At 47.7% G+C, this 21,181-nt stretch overlaps 1 protein-coding gene across 2 annotated transcripts in view; it reads right to left on the reverse strand.

The window, feature by feature from the left end:
- Window positions 1-18,830, reverse strand: part of CANX (calnexin) — a 745,024-nt gene extending 726,194 nt beyond the window's left edge. For both annotated transcript variants that reach the window (XM_069654105.1, XM_069654104.1), the window contains exon 1: window positions 18,714-18,830. In XM_069654105.1, the coding sequence (XP_069510206.1) occupies window positions 18,714-18,758 (45 nt within the window). In that variant the 5' untranslated portion in view covers window positions 18,759-18,830. The remainder of the gene's footprint in view (window positions 1-18,713) is intronic.
- Between the last annotated feature and the right edge of the window lie 2,351 nt (window positions 18,831-21,181).

Genomic DNA, 21,181 nt, shown 5'->3' on the forward strand with positions numbered 1-21,181 from the left:
CTATTCCTCACTTTGCACAATAAACAGAATTCTGTGGCAAAGCTGGTTTGAGTTGATCACAACTTGTTAATTGTTCACTCTCACAACATTATTAACAGTCTCTAAAACTTCACCTTGTCATCCCACTGGTAATGGATCTCGGTAAAGAGATTGCCGACACTTTTCTTGAGAGATTACAGTGCGACTTCCCAAGCCTGATCGCAGTTTATAGAGCTATCTCCAATAGCTCAGTTGGATAGAGATGCGAGGTCAGGGGAGTTCCTTTGAAAGGGGAGGTGCTCATGAAGTCGGTTTATGTGTTACGGGCTAACTGGGCACTGTCCCCTTAAGGGAGACGGGGGGAGGGACTCGGGAGAGAAGGGGAAGGGGCGGGAACGAACATGGGAAGGGCGGTTTTTATGTATGGAAATAAAGGGAGTAAGACATGAGGCCCATGTCCGTGTGTTCTAGGTCGCCAGCCCGTGTACAGAACACAACAACTGGCGACGAGTTCGAGGCCCACACCCACTGCCTTGAAGATAAGGTGGCATGGATAGGAGGAAGGACGTCGGCCCGCCTGCAGGGATGAGACCCGTGCTGCCGGTGACGGAGGAAACTGACTCCAGCGGCGCAGGAACCGGCGCGGCTGTGGAGGTGGCTGACGCCAGCATTTGCAGCCGGTGCGGGAGACCGGAGGACTGCCAGAGGAGTAGACCACACACCTACAAGAAGTGCCCAACGCGAGTCATTCAAACAGCTGTGAAAAGGACTGCCGGTGGATGGAGGAAGACTGCTTAAGTGATCCAGCCAGCCGTGAACAGGACTGCCGACGCACACAGGAAGAGCGCTGGAGGGATCGGGAGCTGCAACGAAAGGAGAAGAAGGTGCAGACATGGAGGAACATCGCCAGGTGGGAGCCAACACCAGTCCAGCTGTAAGAGTGAATCGACAGTCGATCACTGCTGCGCACACCACGTGTGCAGATTTGCCATGTAAACCCACTAGAAAGCGAGGACTACACCTTAAATAAAAAAGAATATATATTTGCAAATAAATAATACACAATCCTGCCAAGGCGTAGAGGGACTGCACCCTCCCATAAACCCACTAGAAAACGAGGAGCGCTTTCACACAACACATGTGAAATCGAGGAGCATCCTCACACAAGCCCACTTGAAAGCGAGGATTACAACATTCCAAAGGCACGACCGACAGGCCCAACGAAGAGCGCCAGACCCAGTGCCTCCATCCAAAGGGGGGGGTCCATAGAAAGGACGCCACATATCACAAGCCAGCGGCACAAACGCAAGCAGGACACACAAGCCAACCCTCCAGCAGCCCAAGAAAACACGGTCTACATGCCCAATCCACGCCAGCACCACGAGTGCATCACCAGCCATTGACTCCACATGCCCAAGGTCCACTGAGCATGCACCATTGCCCACGGCATCACCACGTGTGAGCACACACAACTGAACCCCAACAGAAAGGAGCGAGGGGCACCAGAGATGTCCCAACACCCCAACGCAGAGCACCAGGCACCAAAACTAAAGCACACAGCGAGGAGAGGCAGATATGTCCCCACAAGGAGCAGGAGCAGCGGATGGAGCTGCACAAAATGCGGCAGGAGTAGCCCCCACCATCCAGTGTCCTTCCGACGCCACCCAAACCCCTTCACCTCGGAGCCCCAAGAAGATCAAGGCCAAAGATGGCAGGAGTGGATGGATGAGTTTGAGGAGTTCATGAGAGCGGTGGGAAACCAAGACACACCCAACAAACTAGATATCTTCACCAACCTGGTAGGCAAAGAGATGAACAGCATCATTAAGACCATTCCCCCCGCAAGAAAAGTCTACCACCAACTTCTCATTACCGCAATCAATGGACGATTGGTCGTTCTCCCCAACAGAGACTATGAACGATACACGTTCAATCAGTGCACAGAGGCCCCCCATGAGACAATCGGAAAGTTCCTACTGGGTCTACATATTGTGACTTTGCTGAACTTTAATGATGACAAAGCCATCAGGCTGAGGGTGATAGAGGGGTGTGTATCCTCGCAACTCAGGAAACACCTGTTAAAGAAACTATTTCCTCTGCAGGAAATAGCTGAACTGGCAAGGGTCTACGAAAGGGTCGATGTACAGGTGGCCCATATAGAGAACCCAAAGAAAGCAGACACAGTGGCCGCCATAGTCAATAACCCGCAAGGGCAGCCCCGACAGCTGGGCGCACCATTCTGCCAAGACACTTGGAATGCCAGCCACCAACCTCAACCCGAAAGACAGTGCTATAGATGCTGGTTTGAATTCCCACATAAGGCCAATGGCCCGTCATCGGCCAAATGTGTATGAGGTGCGGCCAGGAGAACCATTTTCAAATCATGTGCCGGGAAAGGGTCCCGCTACTGCCGGCATACAGACCAACACCACAATCGACCTCCAGGAGATATGACCCGACGAGGCCACCCAACCTACGGCCATACACAGAGCGAGAGAGTTCAAGGACCGGCTTCAACAGAAACACAGCAGCATATGCGACACACCCCAGAGTCATCTGTGCTGGTGAGAACTTACTCGGCGACATGCCAGACAGATTTTATGACAGCCAGGAGCATCCCTCTCACGCACAACTGTACCAAGGGGAAGACCAGACGAAAATTCTCCACAGATGACCCCTATGAGATCCCTCCAGCAGAGGAAGAGCCACCAGGCGCAGAACCGTACTATGAATATGACCGATACAGTAAGGAATACGTCCGGCTCATATACGATACTTCCGACGATAGTAGGGCACCGAAGGTGATAGTCCACCTAGGAGGACTCCACACACAGGCTCCTCATCGACACAGGTGCCACCGTCAATATGACGAATGAGAAAACATATGAGAGCATGGCAGGCACGTACCCAGTACAACTGTCTCAAGCTTTCATTTTCAAGTGGGGAGCGCCCATGCCGCTACAATCCAAAGGACAATTCTTCTGTGATCTACTACACAGGGGGCGACGAGTCCCTGTTACGATTCATGTCATTCGCAGCCCAGTGACCGGGAGATGCCTCCTCAGTTACAACACAGCCATCGCCTTACAACTCATCAACATTCAGTATGACTAGTCTGAGACGGTCCAGGGCCTCCCACCACAGTCCCAGACAATATGAACTCCAAAAAGCATTGGACATTGGCGAGCTGAAAACGGCATCCCCAACCTGTTCAAGGGTATAGGCATGCTGAAGGATACAGTTATCCGACTGCACATTGATCTCACGGTACGGCCTGTCCCGCAGCACCCGCGAAGGATAGGGTTCCATTTACAAGCCAATGTGACACATGAGCTACAACTGTTGATGGACAATGATATCATCGAAAGAGTCAAAAGACCCACCCCCTGGGTGTCCCCCCTTGTGATAGTTCCCAAGTCAGATGGACGCCTCCGCCTCTGCGTCGACATGAGGATTCCTAATACCGCAATCCAGAGGGACAGACATCGGGACCCAACATCGAGGACATGCTGGTTAGACTCAACCAGGCCACTCGGTTCTCGAAGTTGGATCCGATCCAAGGCTACCGCCAGCTGGTCATCAATCCGGCCTCAAGGCCGATAACAACCTTCACGACGCACAACAGCCTATTCCGCTATAAGCAGCTTAACATCGGAATATCCTCGGCAGGCGAGATATTCCAGGAGAGGATACGCAGGTTGATAGCCCCAGGAACCAACGCTTTCAACTATAGTGACGATATATTAGTGTTTGGAGTCACTCAAGAACACCATGACGACGCACTAAGACAGGTATGCACCATTCTCCACGAGGCAGGCCTCACCCTTAACGGCCCAAAATGCACCATCAACAAGCACAGCCTGTGCTTCTTTGGACATGTGTTTTCGGACCAAGGCATCAGGGTAGACCCTGACAAAATCAGCGCCCAGTGTCTGAACTACGGTCCTTCATAGGGATGGCGGGTTACTGTGCCCGATACCTGCCTCACTATGCAACACTAACCAGCCCGCTCAGACAAGAAAGACCTCCCCTTCACATGGGGCGAACATTGTCAAGACACCTTCTGCACAATCAAAAAGGAACTGGTGAACAACCGCCAGCTTGCATATTTCGACCCGCAGTGGGATACCGAAATCACTGTAGACGCTAGCCCGGTCGGATTAGGCACTATCCTAGCCCAGACCAGCCCACACCGCAAGACGCAAATGCGCATAGTAGCGTATGCCAACAGAGCGCTCACCCCCATCGAGCAGGCCTACTCTGAAGTGGAACGCGAAAACCTGACCGCGGTCTGGCCGTGTGAAAAATGTCACCATTTCATCATTGGGAGAACCTTTGTTCTCCTAACTGACCACCAAGCACCCCTGTCGCTTTTTGGGAATCCTAAAATCAAGATGCCACCCCATATAGAACGGTGGGGCATTCACCTCCAGGAGTACGACTACAGCATGGTCCACAAGCTGGGAGGCGAAGCTAACCCAGCAGACTACTTGCCAAGGCACCCTGGCAGCCCCCCGGACACTGATATGCAGATGAAGGCAGTATCCTACATTGCATATCTATCTCTGAATGCCCTACCCCTTGCCATTACAAAGGAGAAATTAGCTGAGGAGTGCAGGACTGATCCCACCATTCAGGCAGCTGTCCAACTCACAAACTCCAACAGATGGCACCATGTGACCACAGAGTGCTTTGAAATGGTGGAGGTAGACAGGAGAGACCTGCAGAGAATGGCAAGGATACCGAGAGAACTGGCCACAACAGAACAAGGGACACTCCTGAGAGGAAATCGGCTGGTAGCCCCTGAGGGAAAGTTAAGCGGGGGAAGCCGAACACCAGACAGAACACCCTGATGACCCTGCGCCAAAGGCGCCAGACGAAGACGCCGGCAACACGCGCAACCGACCCCGGCAAACGGTACGCATGCCTCCCCGCCTCATCGAGCAGATGTAGGCCACAAACTCTTGTGATAAGTAATGGGGGGGTTTTATGGGCTTACTTGGCACTGTCCCCTTAAGGGAGACAGAACAAGGGACTGGAGGAGGGAAGGGGACGGGGAGGGAACGAACGTAGGGAGGACAGTTTTTATGTATGGAAATAAAGGGAATAAGACGTGAGGCCCGTGTCTGTGTGTTCTTGGTCGCTTGCGCGTGTACCTAACACGCCATTATGAATGCCTGACCATTAGCCTGTAGTGATCCTGTCTCAACAATCTCAAATTGAAGTGGTGTTCAGAAGATGCCCCCAGGGATTTGCAAAACTGTTCTATGGCGTCTGCTACTCTTGTGCTGGCTGGCATTCAATGTACCCTTTTTGCAAGCGTGTATCAAGACATACCATGACAGTTGCTAAATCCACCATTGAGCACATCAGTACCTAGTCAAAGGTCATGTATGACCAAACACCAGACCAGAATTTGTTTGACCTGCACAAAGTGAAGACGCCTGGTGCAGCACACATCTGGAATTCACCTGGAGCTATCTTTTTTTTATTTTTTTTTATTTTTGTAACTCTTTATTTAGATGTTCAATAACATTTAACACATCAACTAAGCATTACATAAGTAATATATACAGTATAGAACATCATTACCATCATTTTGAACAATCACCAATGAATCCAATAACAATAGTACAATCTAAACATTAATAGACTATCTAATAAACCAATAACTAATCAATGGTATAACAGTAAAGATATACATTAAACTGGCATAAACACAAGACATAGAACATGACAAACCCCCACTCTCATGACAAACTCGCATCCCACCATGTAATATTAAATAAAAACCCATACACTCTATCTTATTATTACTCATAGAATTCATTAAAAGGTCCCCATTGTTCCTTGTAAGCTTCCTCTCCATGTTGTTTACCCAACTTTATCTTCTCAAAGCTTGAAAGAATGTGTACATTAATAAGCCATTCCTCCACACATAGTTTTTTCGTGGTTTTCCAAACTCTTCATATTTGTCTGGTTGCAATAAAGAGAACTTTGTTAATCCAGCACAATATTGTATAATCAATGTATCATCCACATTTCGGGGATTTCAAAAGCACCGCTGATGGAGTACTCGGGAGTGCAATATTCCATATCATGTCAATCCTTTCTAACACATAATTCCAAAAACCCATCACTCTAGTACAAATCCACAGCATATGTAACAAGGTGCCCTTTTTTCTGACATCCCCAGCATTTTTCACTTTCTGTCAGTCCTAACCTATTCATTCACACCGGGGTCCAATAAAGGCGCCCCAATATCCTTTGATGAATGTAACGCAGATTCAAGTCAACTTTCGCCCTAACGGGAACCTTCCATATATTCTCCCATTCCTTTGTTGAGATAACCCTGCCCAATTCTTCAGACCAAGTATTCCTCAACTTTTCCCATGACACCTTCAAATGATCATCCAATGGAAAGAGCTTTAAAAAAGTTAACACTTTATGTGGTATAGTCTCAAGTAAAGTACACCTTTCAGTCCTCTGCATCATTGGTTCTTCACACATGTGTTGTCTTTCAGACATCAAAGCCTCCAATAGTTTATTTCTCCTCAACTCCCTCTTATTTAGACCAAATTTTCCCCTCAAATATTCAAAGGATGTTATTCCCCCATCACTCCAGATGTCTCTGATTGATAATATACCTCTGTTAATCCAACTCCTCCAACATAACATTTTATTATTAATCTGCAATCCCGGATTGAGCCAAATGGAAGCCTCGTTATACATGTATTATCCTTGTCCACTTCCCAATATCATTGATATCACTGCTTTTTTGGTGGCAACAACTGCCTGTAAATTAGACACATGTTTAGGTAATTTCCCCAATGAGTATAAACTCTCAATGCGATACGGCTCCATTTTTCATTTTTCTATCTGCGCCGATAGCGGTATTGAGGGTCTATCCATACTTAAATAATTAACTGATTTTTCAAATATAAATCCTTTCCAGTAGTTTTCAAGAATAGGGTATCCAAATCCCCCATCTTGTACACTACAAACAATGATATACCGTGGTATTTTTGGTTTCTTACCTACCTGTCATAAAAACTCCTGAAACACTTCGTCTATACGTCCTAGAATTTATTTTGTAAACCTTAAAGGCATGGTCTAGTAAAAAATGTTATTTAAAAAATAGATAGGCAACATAAAAAAAAAAATACTGGCATTCTCTCATTTGGGGCTCTCGGGCTCCCCACGGGGGCTCCCCTGGGAGCACCGGAGACCCAAAGTGATAGCCACAGCAGGCAGAAACACAATGCGGTTGTGTTGGAAAACGCTGCGGTTTTTCTTTCTGAGTTTCTCAGGCTCCTCTGAGCTTCTCGAGCCGGAGGAGCCTGAGAAACTTGGAAAGAAAAACTGCAGCGTTTTCCAACACAATAACGTTGTATTTATGTTTGCGGTCGCTTCAAAAGTGACCGCAAACATAAATACAACGTTTTTAAAGCTGCGGTTTTATTTCTATGTTTTCCGGGCTCCTCCAGCCTGGAAAACTTAGGAAAAAAAACGCAGCTAGTGCTATTTTTTAAAAAAAATAAATAGCACTTACCGAGATTCAGCCTCAGCTTTCCTGCTCTGGTCTCCGGTCCCCGTCCTCCGCGTACAGCACTGATGAAGGGAAAGCCACCCAGCGGTAGCTTTTGTTTACTACAGCTGGGTGGCTTTTAATTCATTAGTGCCGCAAAAGCAAAATCCAGCACAGGAGGGCATCCATTTCACAAAATGGATATGCCCATGTGCTTGCTTTTGCGAATTTTGAGCTTGAATAGCTCAAAATTTTACAAAGGAAGTTTTAAAAAAGAGAATGCTAGTATTTTTTTTTATGTTGCCTATCTATTTTTTAAATACATTTTTTTACTAGACCATGCCTTTAAAGGGAGTGACTGAATGATATATAGGACTTTTTGTAGTAGCACCATTTTGATCACATTAATTTTCACCTAGACACTCAATAAAAGTCTTCCCCATTTATGAATATCTCTACGAAGAATTTCTATTACTTTATCCACATTGTATCCAACCAGTCTCTTCATATCTCTCATAAGATATATCCCTCAGTATTTCACATTTCCATTCTCCCATTTGCAGTTCCAATTCATTAATTGATTGTGTATAGGGGTGTCTCTAACAGGAAATGCTACAGTTTTCTCCCAATTAACTTTATAACCCAAAAGTATACCACCCTCTTCAATCATGTTCTTCAAAATGCAACCCCCTTCCTTTGGATTACCAAGAATGATTGTAACATCATCTGCACAGGCTAGTACTTTAATTTCTTTATCACCTACCTTTAAAACTTTAAGAATCTGATTCTATCAAATATAAATCAAGAAGGGCTCCAGTGCGGGGGCGCTGTTGAGCAGCCGTCAAGATGGCTACCTAGCTTGTTAGCTCCGTGTATTGCCGCTGCATATCCGACGACATCTGCGGTCTGCTGCTTCCCTGCGTCCAGATTCTTGATCCCCTGTCCCCTCCACAACTGGGGCTACGTGCCGCTGCAATTTGGGCACGAATCGGACCCCTGAAGCCGGAGTTCGGCATGTGCGACACCCTCGGGGCTGCGGTGGCGCGCGCACGCCCGCCGCAACATTTTCCTTGGCCCGGCTGTCTCACTGCTGCCGCCTGCCCACTAAATCTGCCAGCTGGGCCCTCGGGCTCGGGGCCTGTGAGGCGCAGGACTCGCGCTGCCTGTGACCCGCACTGGAGACGCCGTGGGTCGGGCGGCGCTCCCGCTGGCCTGACACTTGCGGTCTGGGCTGGGCCCTTCATTGCTCTGTTCCGGCCTGCCCCTGAGCACCGCCCCCTGTATCATACCCGGACCTGCCGTCTGGAGCGACTGGGGTTCCGCGCCCGCTCCGCTCGACAGCACCACCCAGCCATCCACCGGAGGATCTGCGCCTGCCCCAGAGACCGCCTCGCTGCACCACACAAGGATCTTCCAGCGGGTGCGCCCAGGGCAGGCCCTGCACTGCTCCGCTCTGGCCTGCCACTGGCGCCGCAGCCGGGGCCGCCTTCAGCACCATACCTGGACCTGCCTTGCTCGACTGAGCCTTCTGGAGAACTGCAGATTCGTCCCTTCGCTGTTCTGGGCTGCAGGTGAGGGGCTGCTTTGGCTGCTGCGCACCAGAAACGGCATTATCCCCTCACCCAACTGCCATTTGCCACCCCCAGCTGGAGCCGCTCTCCGTACTGTTCACCCCAGGGCCGTGGAGTGCCAACTCAGGCTCCAGCCTATATCCGCCACTGTTGCCCTGCATCCCGGCGGGCCTCCGCTTGTCTCCCTGCTGTTGCCCTCGTTGATCCTCCACTGCTCCCCCGCTGGCCCCTTGCACAGGACTGCATGTGCCCTTCCTTAAGAGGGCTTTGACCCACGCCCGGACATTGGATATAGAGGCTGCCCTCTTCCTGGCGCTACACCGCCTGCCAACTAGCCATAACTGCTCTGGTTCGGCTCTGGTTTGGCTCTGCAATTTCACTGAACATTGCCTCTACTGCTTCGCGCTCTACTTGTCTGCACACCAGTACCCACGCTCTCGCTACCTGTCCTTCTTGCCGCACCTACTCGGATGCTGGCTCAGATACTGGCCTTGTCCATCAGGGTGACAGGATCGCACAATCATTGCAGCTGCTCCGCACCTCCCTGACGCTGTGGACCCCGCCGCCTTCACCCACGTACCAGATGCGCAATTGTGGTCTGGCGTTCTGCTTTACTGACCCGTGCTTCCCCGATTGCCTGGCTTGAGGCGTGCCTTCTCAACATGCTCACCCTGGTCCCCACTCTGAGCACTCAGCGCCCTAATATCATTTGCTATGATGTCCAACAGATCTAGGAACACTAATAAAGCCGGGGCTATGGACAAATTTGCCAAACCCACCCCGAGGTCCGACTCGGCCCACACGTCAGACGATCAGGTGAACGACACGCTCCCTGCCGAGGCACCCACCACAGACCTCACAACAATCATGGAATCCATGGCTAGAAACTTTGCAGCCTTTCATGGAAAGCTCGATGACATCAATGCCAATGTAGCATCGCTCAGAGCCAAATTGGACCAGCAGGGAACGAGAATCACGGAGGCGGAGAACAGTATCGGAACCAACGAAGACAACATAGCCACGCTCCAGGGCACTGTGTCCACCCTGGTCGCGGACATGAAGGCGGTCAGGGCCAAATGTGATGACCTCGAATCTAGGTCACGCAGAAATAATATACGCATCGTTGGGGTCCCGGAGAATGCGCTGAAGGGCAGACTTGAACCGGCAGTCGACAATCTTTTGAAGGAACTACTGGGTAATCCAGACATGTCGCCCTTCTTCACCATTGAAAGGGCCCACAGGGCGCTCTCACCACGGCCTAAACCTGGCGACTTCCCGAGGCCCATCATTGCGAAGTTTTTGAGCTTCAAAGATCGCAACCTAATTCTCCGCCTCGCACGGGAAAAGGGCGAGCTGCGTATGGACTTGCAGGTGATCAGAATTTTCCCCGACTTTTCAACCGGAGTTCAACAGGAGCGCCGCCAGTTCCTCGGAGTGAAGAAACTCCTTAGAGAAAGAAACGTCCCCTATGCCATACTTTTCCCTGCACGCTTGAAGTTCACGTTCAATAACAAATTATATTTCTTCACTGTGCCATCTGAAGCGGTGAAATTCATTGAGGCGCATGTTCCCCTGCAACCTCCTGAGGATGACTCTCTGAACAATGACTGAACTCCATGCTTGGTCTGTGCTGTTTCTCCGCTACGACCATATACTGTTCAATTCATACCACTGTTTGCTCGCACCCATGGTTGTTTGCACTTCTGTATCCACTCCGGTATAACGCTCCTCTACGCATGTCTAATTTTTGCTTCCCTCACACACTTGCCATGGAGCAAATGCTTTCCGCTCTGCTTAATTGATTGCATTCACTCTTGTTGCCTTCTGAACCATCTCACTGTCACACCAGGTTGCTAGGCTGCTGAACCGCTATGCTGCTTGTGTTGACCCCCGCACCCGATTGAGCAACACAGGGACATTCACAATATGACCGCTAACGCTGTTTGTTTTGTAACGGAACCAGCTGGTTCCTAGCGTGCTCCTACACGGCAATGGCGCACCCCACTGCGATTGCACTTTTCTTGGGTACGCCCTTGTTGTGGGCTAGCCCCAGTTGGGCTTCTGGGCAGACTGGGCCATGTTGGGGTCGGCCCAGCTCTGCACTGTTGAGGGTGGGTTTTGTTCACACTGCTGATTTTGGGTTGGTGGTGAGGGTGGAGGGTGGGAATGGGGTGTTATATAAAAAAGGTAATCGAGGTCCCTCGGCACGCACAGAGGTAAACCACGTGCGCACCCCCGTCTTCAACCTTGGGAACGCACACTACTGCTGGACCTGGGATGTTCACTGACATGTGTATTGTGAGACTGTGTATCTGCCATTGAAATGTCCACCGTCATAATGTCCTGGAATGTCAGCGGATTAAGCAATCACACTAAGGCTCGTAAGATCATGGCCTTCGCTAGTAGGCATAGCTGCAAGGTACTACTTCTACAGGAGACACACTCCAACGCCCATATTCCGGGCACCATGGCCCCGTCATGGGGCCCTGCTAGATTCTTCACTTCCTATTCCTCCCAATCCAGGGGCGTCCTCACAATGATTCATAAATCGATTAAATTTATACTGCATAAGAGCTACATAGGCCCTGAGGGTCGCTACGTTATACTGCACTGCACCCTGGTGAACAAAGAATACTTACTTGTCAATACATATTGCCCCAATGTCGACTCTCCTGAGTTCTTTGATGTGGTGACCACTATACTGCTGGGCTATGTAGGAATCCAGACTATATGGGGGGGGAGACCTGAACTTCATTCTGGACACTGTCCTGGACAGAACTGGCACAGCCTCTCGTGCCCTATCCAGTGCTGCACGTAGGCTCCACGGCCACATGCGGACACTTAATATCCGCGATGTCTGGAGGACACTACACCCTCAGGGCCGGGAGTACACTTATTATTCATCTGTGCACGACAGTTTGTCCAGAATAGACCTGTTCTTCGTGTCCAGTGAAACCATGGGCAGGGTGGAGGGGTCCCAGATCCTCCCCCGCACATTATCAGACCACGCTCCAGTTACTCTATCGGTGAAACTAGGTATGCCCGTCCCAACACTCAGTACCTGGCGATTCAAATCCAAGGCCCTCAGGGATATTGTGTTCAGAGCCGAAATCCTGGCTGACATCGAATCCTTCTTTGAACACAACTCTCTTCAGGGCACTTCAGCTGCGGTTCGGTGGGATGCCTTTAAAGTGTACATCAGGGGAATCTCCATCTCACGGGAGGCTGGTGTAGTAAAAACAATTCGTGCGGCCCTCGGTCGCTCTGAAGCCAAATTGAAGCAACTGCAGCTGCAATGCTCCACAGGGGCTGACCCCGCCGTACTGGCCCAAATTAGCGAGGAATTGCAAGCATTTAACGCACTCGCCACCAGTGAAATTCAATACTTCAGCCGGCCACAGGCCGCTAGGAAATACGGCGAGGGGGATAGACCGGGGAAAACACTAGCAACGTTGGTGAGAGGGGAATTTGGCCGAACCCAGATCACCTCCATCAAAGATCGTTTCGACAATGTACAATGGGCGGATCAACAGATCTTGGGTGTATTCACCGAGTTCTATAGGTCCCTGTACTCCCAACCTGCCGAACACACCGAACAACACATACGTGAGTTGCTTGCCCAGATTCCCACCACTGAAATATCCTCTGCCACCCGCGACCGGCTGGACTCCCCGATCATACTTGACGAGATAGTGACAGCCATCTCAAATCTGCCCAAGGACAAGGCGCTGGGGCCCGACGGCCTTACTGCCGAGTTCTATCAAGAGCATGTGGCCATATTAGCCCGCAGACTACTCGAGGTCTGGGACGAAGCACTCCGGGTCTCTATCCTTCCTCCTTCCATGCGTGAAGCTGTCATCACGGTCTTGCTTAAGTCTGGCAAACCGGAAGGCGAGTGCGGATCCTATAGACCTCTTTCCCTTATGAACCTCGACACCAAAATCTTTGCAAAGATCATAGCGAATCGCTTTCTGCCTATCATGCCATACTTAGTCCATGAGGATCAGGCAGGCTTCGTCCCCGGTAGGTCCACCTCCCATAACATCAGGAGACTGTTCAATGTTATGTCCCGTATAGATCAAGATGCCCAGGCTGTGGCAGTCACCTTGGATGCTCAGAAGGCCTTTGACATGGTCTCGTGGAACTACATGTGGTTGGTACTGGAGACAATGGGCGTTAGCCCAAACATGATCGGGTTTATCAAATTACTATATGCCTCCCCTGTGGCGCAGGTAAGGGCCAATTCTTTGACATCTGACCCTTTCACGCTTTTTAGGGGCACCCGACAGGGCTGCCCCTTCTCCCCGATTCTCTTCGCACTCGCAATAGAGCCAATGGCGGACTATGCGCGTGCACGCCACGCCCGCAAGGGAATAAGGCTGAAAGATGACCCAGAAATAATTTCCTTATATGAGGATGATGTGCTATTGTACATCAGAGAGCCCACAACCCACATGGATCCCATACTGAGGTATATCACGCGCATCGCCACGTACTCCGGCTTCACGATCAATTATTCAAAGTCAGAGATCTTCCCGCTTACTAAATCTACCCACCAACCCACCACCGAGTACCCCTTACGCTGGTGCCCGAACGGCATCAGATATCTGGGTGTGCAGATATCCTTGACCAAACCCACTCTACTTGCCGAAAATTATTTTGCCGTAGCACAGACGGTTGAGGCCAAAATGTTGAGGTGGCGCTCTCTCCCATTGTCCATGGCGGGTCGACTCTCTCTCATTAAAATGATTTTGCTCCCCAAGCTTCTTTACACTTTCAGTAACGTTCCTATATGGCCTGGGAAGGCATACTTCACCAAACTACACACACTATGCGCACAGTTCCTATGGCACTCCGGCGCAGTGCGCAAGAAGTGGACGGACATGGCCCTCCCATATAAAGAGGGGGGTCTCAGGGCTCCAGACTTGATTCTCTACTGGACCGCGGCCCAGGCCCAACATGCCTCCCACTGGTACCCTGGCTCCCGACACGGCCGCATGTCAAGTTGGAGCGACTTGCGACTATCGACACCAACATGATGTCCCTTATACTACATCATCATTATACACCCGACTCTCCTACTGACCCTGTCGGTGCGACCATTAAGGCCTGGAAACGTCTGCTTTATCCAACACCCAAATCCTCCCCTTACTATAAATGGCTCCCGGTGTGGGATTTCCCCGGCCTGGAACCCACACATGACACTGCCTTAGCCCAACACTGGGGGGTCTTGGGATATCAAGCGTTGTCCGACTTTTACCCCGAAGGCAGATTTATCGACCCCCAAACATGGAAACATGGTCACACCAGATCCGCCTTAGAGACCCTCCAGTACTATAGACTACGGGCAGCGTTCCGTACTGCATGGCCCTCATTCCCAGATGAGCCCCGGGATAATCCGGCAATTGCTTACATTGCCAACTCTGGCGGAGCCTGCGGCGTCGTCTCCTCACTATATAAGATCCTACAGGAGAATGCCTATATCCCAGCTCTCCGAGCGCGGGACGATTGGGCAAACGAACTGGGCCTAGAGATATCCGATGTTGCCTGGGGTGAAATGTGTCTACACACAAAAAAAGTCTCCCTCAACTTCCGCTACCGCGCCATGCAGTACAAACTCCTCAACAGGCTCTACTACACCCCACGTAGGACCACAAGGTTCATCCGCACTGCAGCTGCCTTGTGCCCTCGGTGTGGTGCGGAGGAAGCTGACCATTTGCATATGTTTTGGGCCTGCAGGGAGCTGTCTGGGTTTTGGGAAAGCATATTGGAAACACTTTCTGCAATAACTGAAACCGTGGTTGACCCTGACCCCCTGGCGGTTCTGTTCGGGGCCTGGAAAACTGATGGCTCCAGACGTCTGGCCAAATTTCTAAACATAAGTTGTATGATCGCCAAAAAGTGTATACTCCAGAGTTGGAAATGCCCCTCTCCCCCGACCTTCCACAAGTGGCTCTGTTTACTCACCTGGTCATGGAATTGTGAGGAAGATTATCTGACTACGCTCCCCACCCAATCTCGCCCCAAGAATATTTGGGGTGAATTAAACACTTATCTTAACAACCTAAGCGAGGACACTGCCGTGTCCGGTTTGTCCCCTGCCCCGCCGGGCTCTGACCCCACTGTATGAAGCCCTACTGTTGCTCCTCCTCAGGTACTGCTATGATGTAGATACTGTGATTGTTGTATCTTAATTGTTGTGCTGCTCTACGATGTAACTGCTGTATACATTTGTTGCCCTGTGTGTGTGCCTTTTGTACCTCTGCCGTCAAAAATAAAAACTTTAAAAAAAAGAAGGGCTCCAGTGCTAAATTAAAGAGATAAGGAGATAATGGGCATCCCTGTCGTGTGCCTCTGAATAGTTTAAAAGAAGCTGATAAATCCTCATTCACCCAAATCCTGGCAATTATATCCAATTGTAACGCTCCAATAGCATTAATAAATAAGGGTCCACCCATTTTCACCAATGTGTAATTTAGAAAAGTCCAATTTACTCTGTCAAAAGCCTTCTCGGCATCTAAAAAGATTAGCAGAAGTTCTTCAACCTCTGAGTCTGCTCAATTTAAAACATCTAGAAGCAGCGTTCTGATATTATCGTAACCATAATGTTGTTTCATAAACCCTACTAGCGTTCTATCAATTAGGTCTCCTATATACTTATCCAATCTATTAGCTAGAACCTTTGTAAAAATCTTCACATCTATGATATAGGGCGGTAATTACAGCACTTAGATGCATCAGGTCCTGACTTGGGGATCACTGTGACAATAGCCTCTTTCATAGAGGGACATATAATACCCTCTGCTAGAAAGCAATTGTAAAGATCACACAATTCTGGTGCTAACTGAATATCAAACGATTGATAAAGTTCAACTGGTAATCCATCTAAACCCGGGGATTTCCCAACCCTTAACCCATTAAGTAGGACTTCCGAGACAGAAATTGGGGCACTTAGAAAATATCTACCATTATTAGAAAGGCAAGGAACATCTTTTTTCAAAAGAAATCAGCCAGTTCATTTTCTTGTGGGATATGGTCTTCAGTATATAGATTGGCATAAAAGGAGCAGAAACATTGGCTTATCTCTTTCTTTTTGACCGACACACTACCCAGACCATTATCAATCTTTTGAATAAAAGTCCTTTCTGAGAAACCCGTCAGTTTATTTGCCAGCAATATACTTCCACAGTCCCCTTCCTACCAATATCGCTGTTTCAAGTAAAATACACCTCTATCAGCTTGAGCATCAATTTCGCATCACAATAATTCCTTTACTTTGTCTAACTTAATATGATCTTTTTCGGCTCTTGACCGAGCATAAGCTTTTTGCAAGTAGCCTAACTCCAATTCGAGTTCCTTTAATTTAATTTTCCCCTTTTTCCTTGCTATAGCATTAGCATTAATTCCCCCGAATCGAGGCTTTAAAAGAGTCCCATACCAATAGACTATCAGATGATCCTTTATTCTCATTAAAGTAGTTCACTATAAAATTACATAAAGCCTTTGAAGCACTTTCTTCCTTCAGGATGAAAGGTTTACGTCGCCACCTGAAGAAACTTTGTCTACTCAAACTAAGATTTAGTTTAATCTCAACTAATCAGTGATCCGAGAGGTGCCGCTCACGGATATTTGCCTCCATTACTGCTTCAACTAATTTATTAGAGACAAGAACATAATCTATTCTAGAAAAGGAATGGTGAACCGCGCAGTAAAATGAGAAATCTCTTTCTCCATGATGTAAGTTACAACAGATATCATCTAAATCAAATATATACATAAATGCTTGAAATTCTTTACTTGATTTTTGTCCAGTGAAAGAGCATGTTGAAGACCTATCCATCTTGTAATCTAAAATGAAATTAAAATCATCTCTTAAGATCACCAATTCCCCTCTCATATCACTTAATAGTTTGGTTAAGGATTCAAAGAAATGTCCCCCTCCAACACATGGACCATATACAGAACCTAAGGTGATAAGTCTGCCTTTGTATTTCAAGTCAACTAGAAGGCATCCCTCATAATCCATAGCTACTCTGTCCACATAGATACCCAATCCTCTTCAAAATAAAATCCCTACTCTTGATTTTGACGAATAACAATTGAGCACATTTTTTAGTATTTTGAGTTAGTAAGTAAGTTTCCTGTGCCTTCTGCTAAATGGGTTTCCTGTAAATAACCATGTCAATTCTTTCCCTCCAAAGCTTAAACAATACTTTCTTTTTATTGGGCAATTCAAACTTCATGTTCCACGTATGTAACAATAGCAACCCCATTTTATACTACATTTCCAAGCTTTTAAGTATCGATTTTGATACTCTGCATTTATATCTGAATTGATCTCACTTAGCATTTGCAGTAATGAGCAGACAAGTGTAGTTGCCTGACATTTCTAAGAATACATTTAGACACATTAGACCTTTTTAGCAATGAGCGAAACTGGAGTGTAAAGTACCTTATTCTTCCCCACAAAGACAAACACAAAGACATCATACAAAAACATGTAATAGCTTAGATTGAATGGACACAGCAAAAGTCAGGCTCAAATAAAGTTCTATTATGTACATTACAATAGTTATTCCTAACATACCCTCCAGTAACCTATGTCCTCATTATTACAATTTCATTCTATCCTTCATATCTTCCACGACTAGCCCTAAAGCTTATCCAGATACCAATTTATGATCTCAGACAACTAGTAATTACTCCATGAGTCATGGAACCATGTATATCAATGCCAGTGAAGAGAACTGTACAAAAACGTGCTATTCTTTACTTTAGACAACCAAAACTCACTGTATTTAGAATTTCCACCCCAAATTTATATTTCCATCACTGCTCATACCTCATTCGTCTAAATAGCTGGGTAGACTAAATTACCTACCAGCAGTGTAGTTCTCCCTTTAAAGAAACAAGCATCAGCCTGTCTATCCAAGCAAATTGTACAACGTGGTTCAGTAGCAGACAAATATCCTTAGATGATATCTCCCATTTCACGGTTTGTCAACAATATATCACTATTAAATGTTCCTTCCTTTAGCTCCAAACTATGGCCCTCCAAAGGATGTCTCTGCCATCCGTACATGACATAACAAATGGCCTTATGACTAATGACACCAAATAATGTATTCTGTAGACTCACAGATTGTCCGAGCCAAATTATAAAAAATGTGTTACTAGATGAACAATCAGATAGAACCATACAATTGGAAATGCAACACCAATCCATATAAACAGGCATTATTTTGAGAGAGCAATAGCGAATATGATGTTTTTTTCAACACTTTGCCTGTCACAAAATATAGGGTTAAGTGTCTTTTACTAATTAATGCAGAATATAGCAATCGTCCGGAACAATATGATATAAATAATTGTTACCTTTGACTGTGCTCGATAGTGATGCAGTGACTGTATATCTCGGACGCAAAAGTTCTTTAGTAATCATACAGAGCTTGTAATGAATCGCTGTACACATGTAACCATGTGAACCGGCTCCTACTCATATTGCGTTCAGATGTTCAAGCGTTCCTAACAAACAACAGATCATTATTCATGTCTTTTCATATTGTATTCAGTCAGCCGCGTTATGAAGCGAGTCCAGCCCCACTTTCCTTATCCAAGCGTTCCAACTCAATTACCTCTGTCAGCTGACTAGATGCAGCTCCACAATATGTAGCCACCATCGCGGCACCGCTTCACCCGGGAGCAGAACGATTACACTCTCCCCCTCAATCCAAGCGATCTGTAAATGCAAAGCCTCCATCCCACATGAGTTTGTAGCTTTGCGCAGGAGCGTGAAATTACGTGCAAGAATTTAGGTGCTTTCCTCGAATAAACTCAACTCAGAACCGAAAAAATAACAAATAGTAACCTTTAAAGTAACGGATTAATGTAAATACGAAATTCCAAGGAAATAAAACATGTATCTAGTCATTAATATTAGTAAAAAACAAGTACAAACCGAAATTCAAAAGGCTTATTTATCCTGTTTCTTCTTCACCTGGATCTATCTTATCTTCCATTTTACGCATTTCCTGGAGATACATGTGTGCTGATTTTGCGTAGTTGAAGTGACCAGCTGAATCTGAATAATATTATGGATATGTTTGTTGAACACTTTAGAGATGTAGCTTCATGTCACCACAAGGCTCAGCTTGGATAAAGAAACACATGGGGCTCTATCATGAGTTGGGCGTAATCCCGGCTCTAATTTTGCCTGGATACCGCCCAACGCAATTAGCGTTACCGCAAATCCTTCCAGCGTAAAATTGCGCCAGATCCCTAGTTGCAGGGGACGGGGGGGTGGGAGGGAGTGGCGGTAAGTCCCCATTTCCATTGGGCCCATTGGATCCAATGGGGTTGGGGGGTGCTTTTACCACCAGCGCTAAAATCGCCAGCGGTAATGATGCCGAAAAGGGCCTTACAGTCGGCGACAGTACCTCCAGCTCAGAGCTGGAGGTGAAATCCCCAGAACACGGGATTGGGCAGACCAGTAAATGTGGCGGTAATAGCGTTACCAAGCTATGCTTGGTTAAGCTCTTTCCAAGATGCCCTTTATGCGCTAGCTGAACCAGCTCTCTCTGAAGTGTTGTAGGGGGAACTAACCTTTCACCTCTAGTCAAACCCCACCTGGAACTGCTTAGCTCGTCCCTGATCTTAGAGAAAGGTGAGCCTACCTCCTCCTCATACCACCATCCACGTTCAGTCCTAGACATGGCTTCCTTCAAGTCACAATCATTATCAATACCATCCAACCAGATATCTTTGGAAAACGTCCTGTCCACGGTACAAACCACCGGTGCAATACACTCATCACTCACTGCCTCTACTTCTATCAGACTCATGTTACAGAATTACAATGCCCCTGAACAAATCTGACCACAAAGTTGAAACCCTGCAGGGCTGTTATCCATCTGGCAATCCTAGGCGTGGCTAGACCCTAACCCCTTGTGGTAAACAAATGCGCCAAGGGCTTGTGGTCACTTTTGGTAACATATGAAATACCCCAAACGTAGGTCTTGAAGTAGTTTGAAGCCCAATAAGACATCAAACTCTCCCTCTCAATGGTAGAATACCTGGATTCAGTAGGAGTAAGTGCCTGCGATGCAAATGCTACCGGTACTTCCACGCCCTTCCTGGACTGACTTAGAACCGCAACCAGCCCACGGTTACAAGAACCCACAGTAATGGGGTTTTCTGCTGAACGATAAAACCTATGTAGTTTGTATACCCAAAGTTAACAGCGAGCAGTGCTGAGCTGAACTGATATGGTAGGAGTGTCATGCAAACCCCCAGCCGGGAGCTCTATTCACTTCTATTCCGTTAGCCCCTGGTGAGGCTAATTGCGCTGTGTGGAGGGGGGGGTCTGGAGGGAATCACTGCTTGCTTCCCCATGGAGTGGGGAGGCTCCCGCTCTGCAAGGTAAAGTTGTGATCGGTGCGACTGCTCTGCCCGCTCTGCGAGACGGAGTTAGGATTTTGCCTGCCTGCCTGCCTGCTCACTTGAGGGCCTGTTTCATCCTAACTCTCCTATACACTCTTATACATGTGTTAATAGCATACCCTTCCTGTTTGGCTTCATAGGCCTCACATTGCGACTTCCCTGTATGCTTTGAGAAGTTGAAGTGGGAAAGGGAAGGGGCTGCCTGGTGTGCATTCAAGTATGGGGTCCATAGATAAAGAACTGTTGATGCAGGAAGACAATGATTCTCCATTAATTATGCAAAGTACTATGCCCAATGTGACCTCTGCAATTTCATCTAGTAAATGTTTGCTGCCCCCATTTACTCTAATGGCAGCTGGAGAGTGTTTTGCGGATGATGTTTTCAACCAAATGAGTGTGTCAGCTCCACCTATGATTTCGAGGAAAATAGTGCAGTTTCATGCTTCTACACCACAGAAACGCGCTCTATTCTCTCCTAACAATGTGCAATCTCCCCATGAGAATATTAGAGTCAGTGGCGATGGGAATGAAGCACAGTTCCGAGACATCTGTTTTGGAACGAGACTTACATACTCTGGAGTAATTGCTAAGGGAATTCTGAATACAGGGCTATCAACTAATTTAGGTGATGCCGGAATGGACAAGAGTGGTGGTGAGGGGGGTG

Source organism: Ambystoma mexicanum, chromosome 3q (assembly GCF_040938575.1).
Source record: "Ambystoma mexicanum isolate Mex_15411 chromosome 3q, UKY_AmexF1_1, whole genome shotgun sequence".
NCBI classification, from domain to species: Eukaryota; Metazoa; Chordata; class Amphibia; order Caudata; family Ambystomatidae; genus Ambystoma; species Ambystoma mexicanum.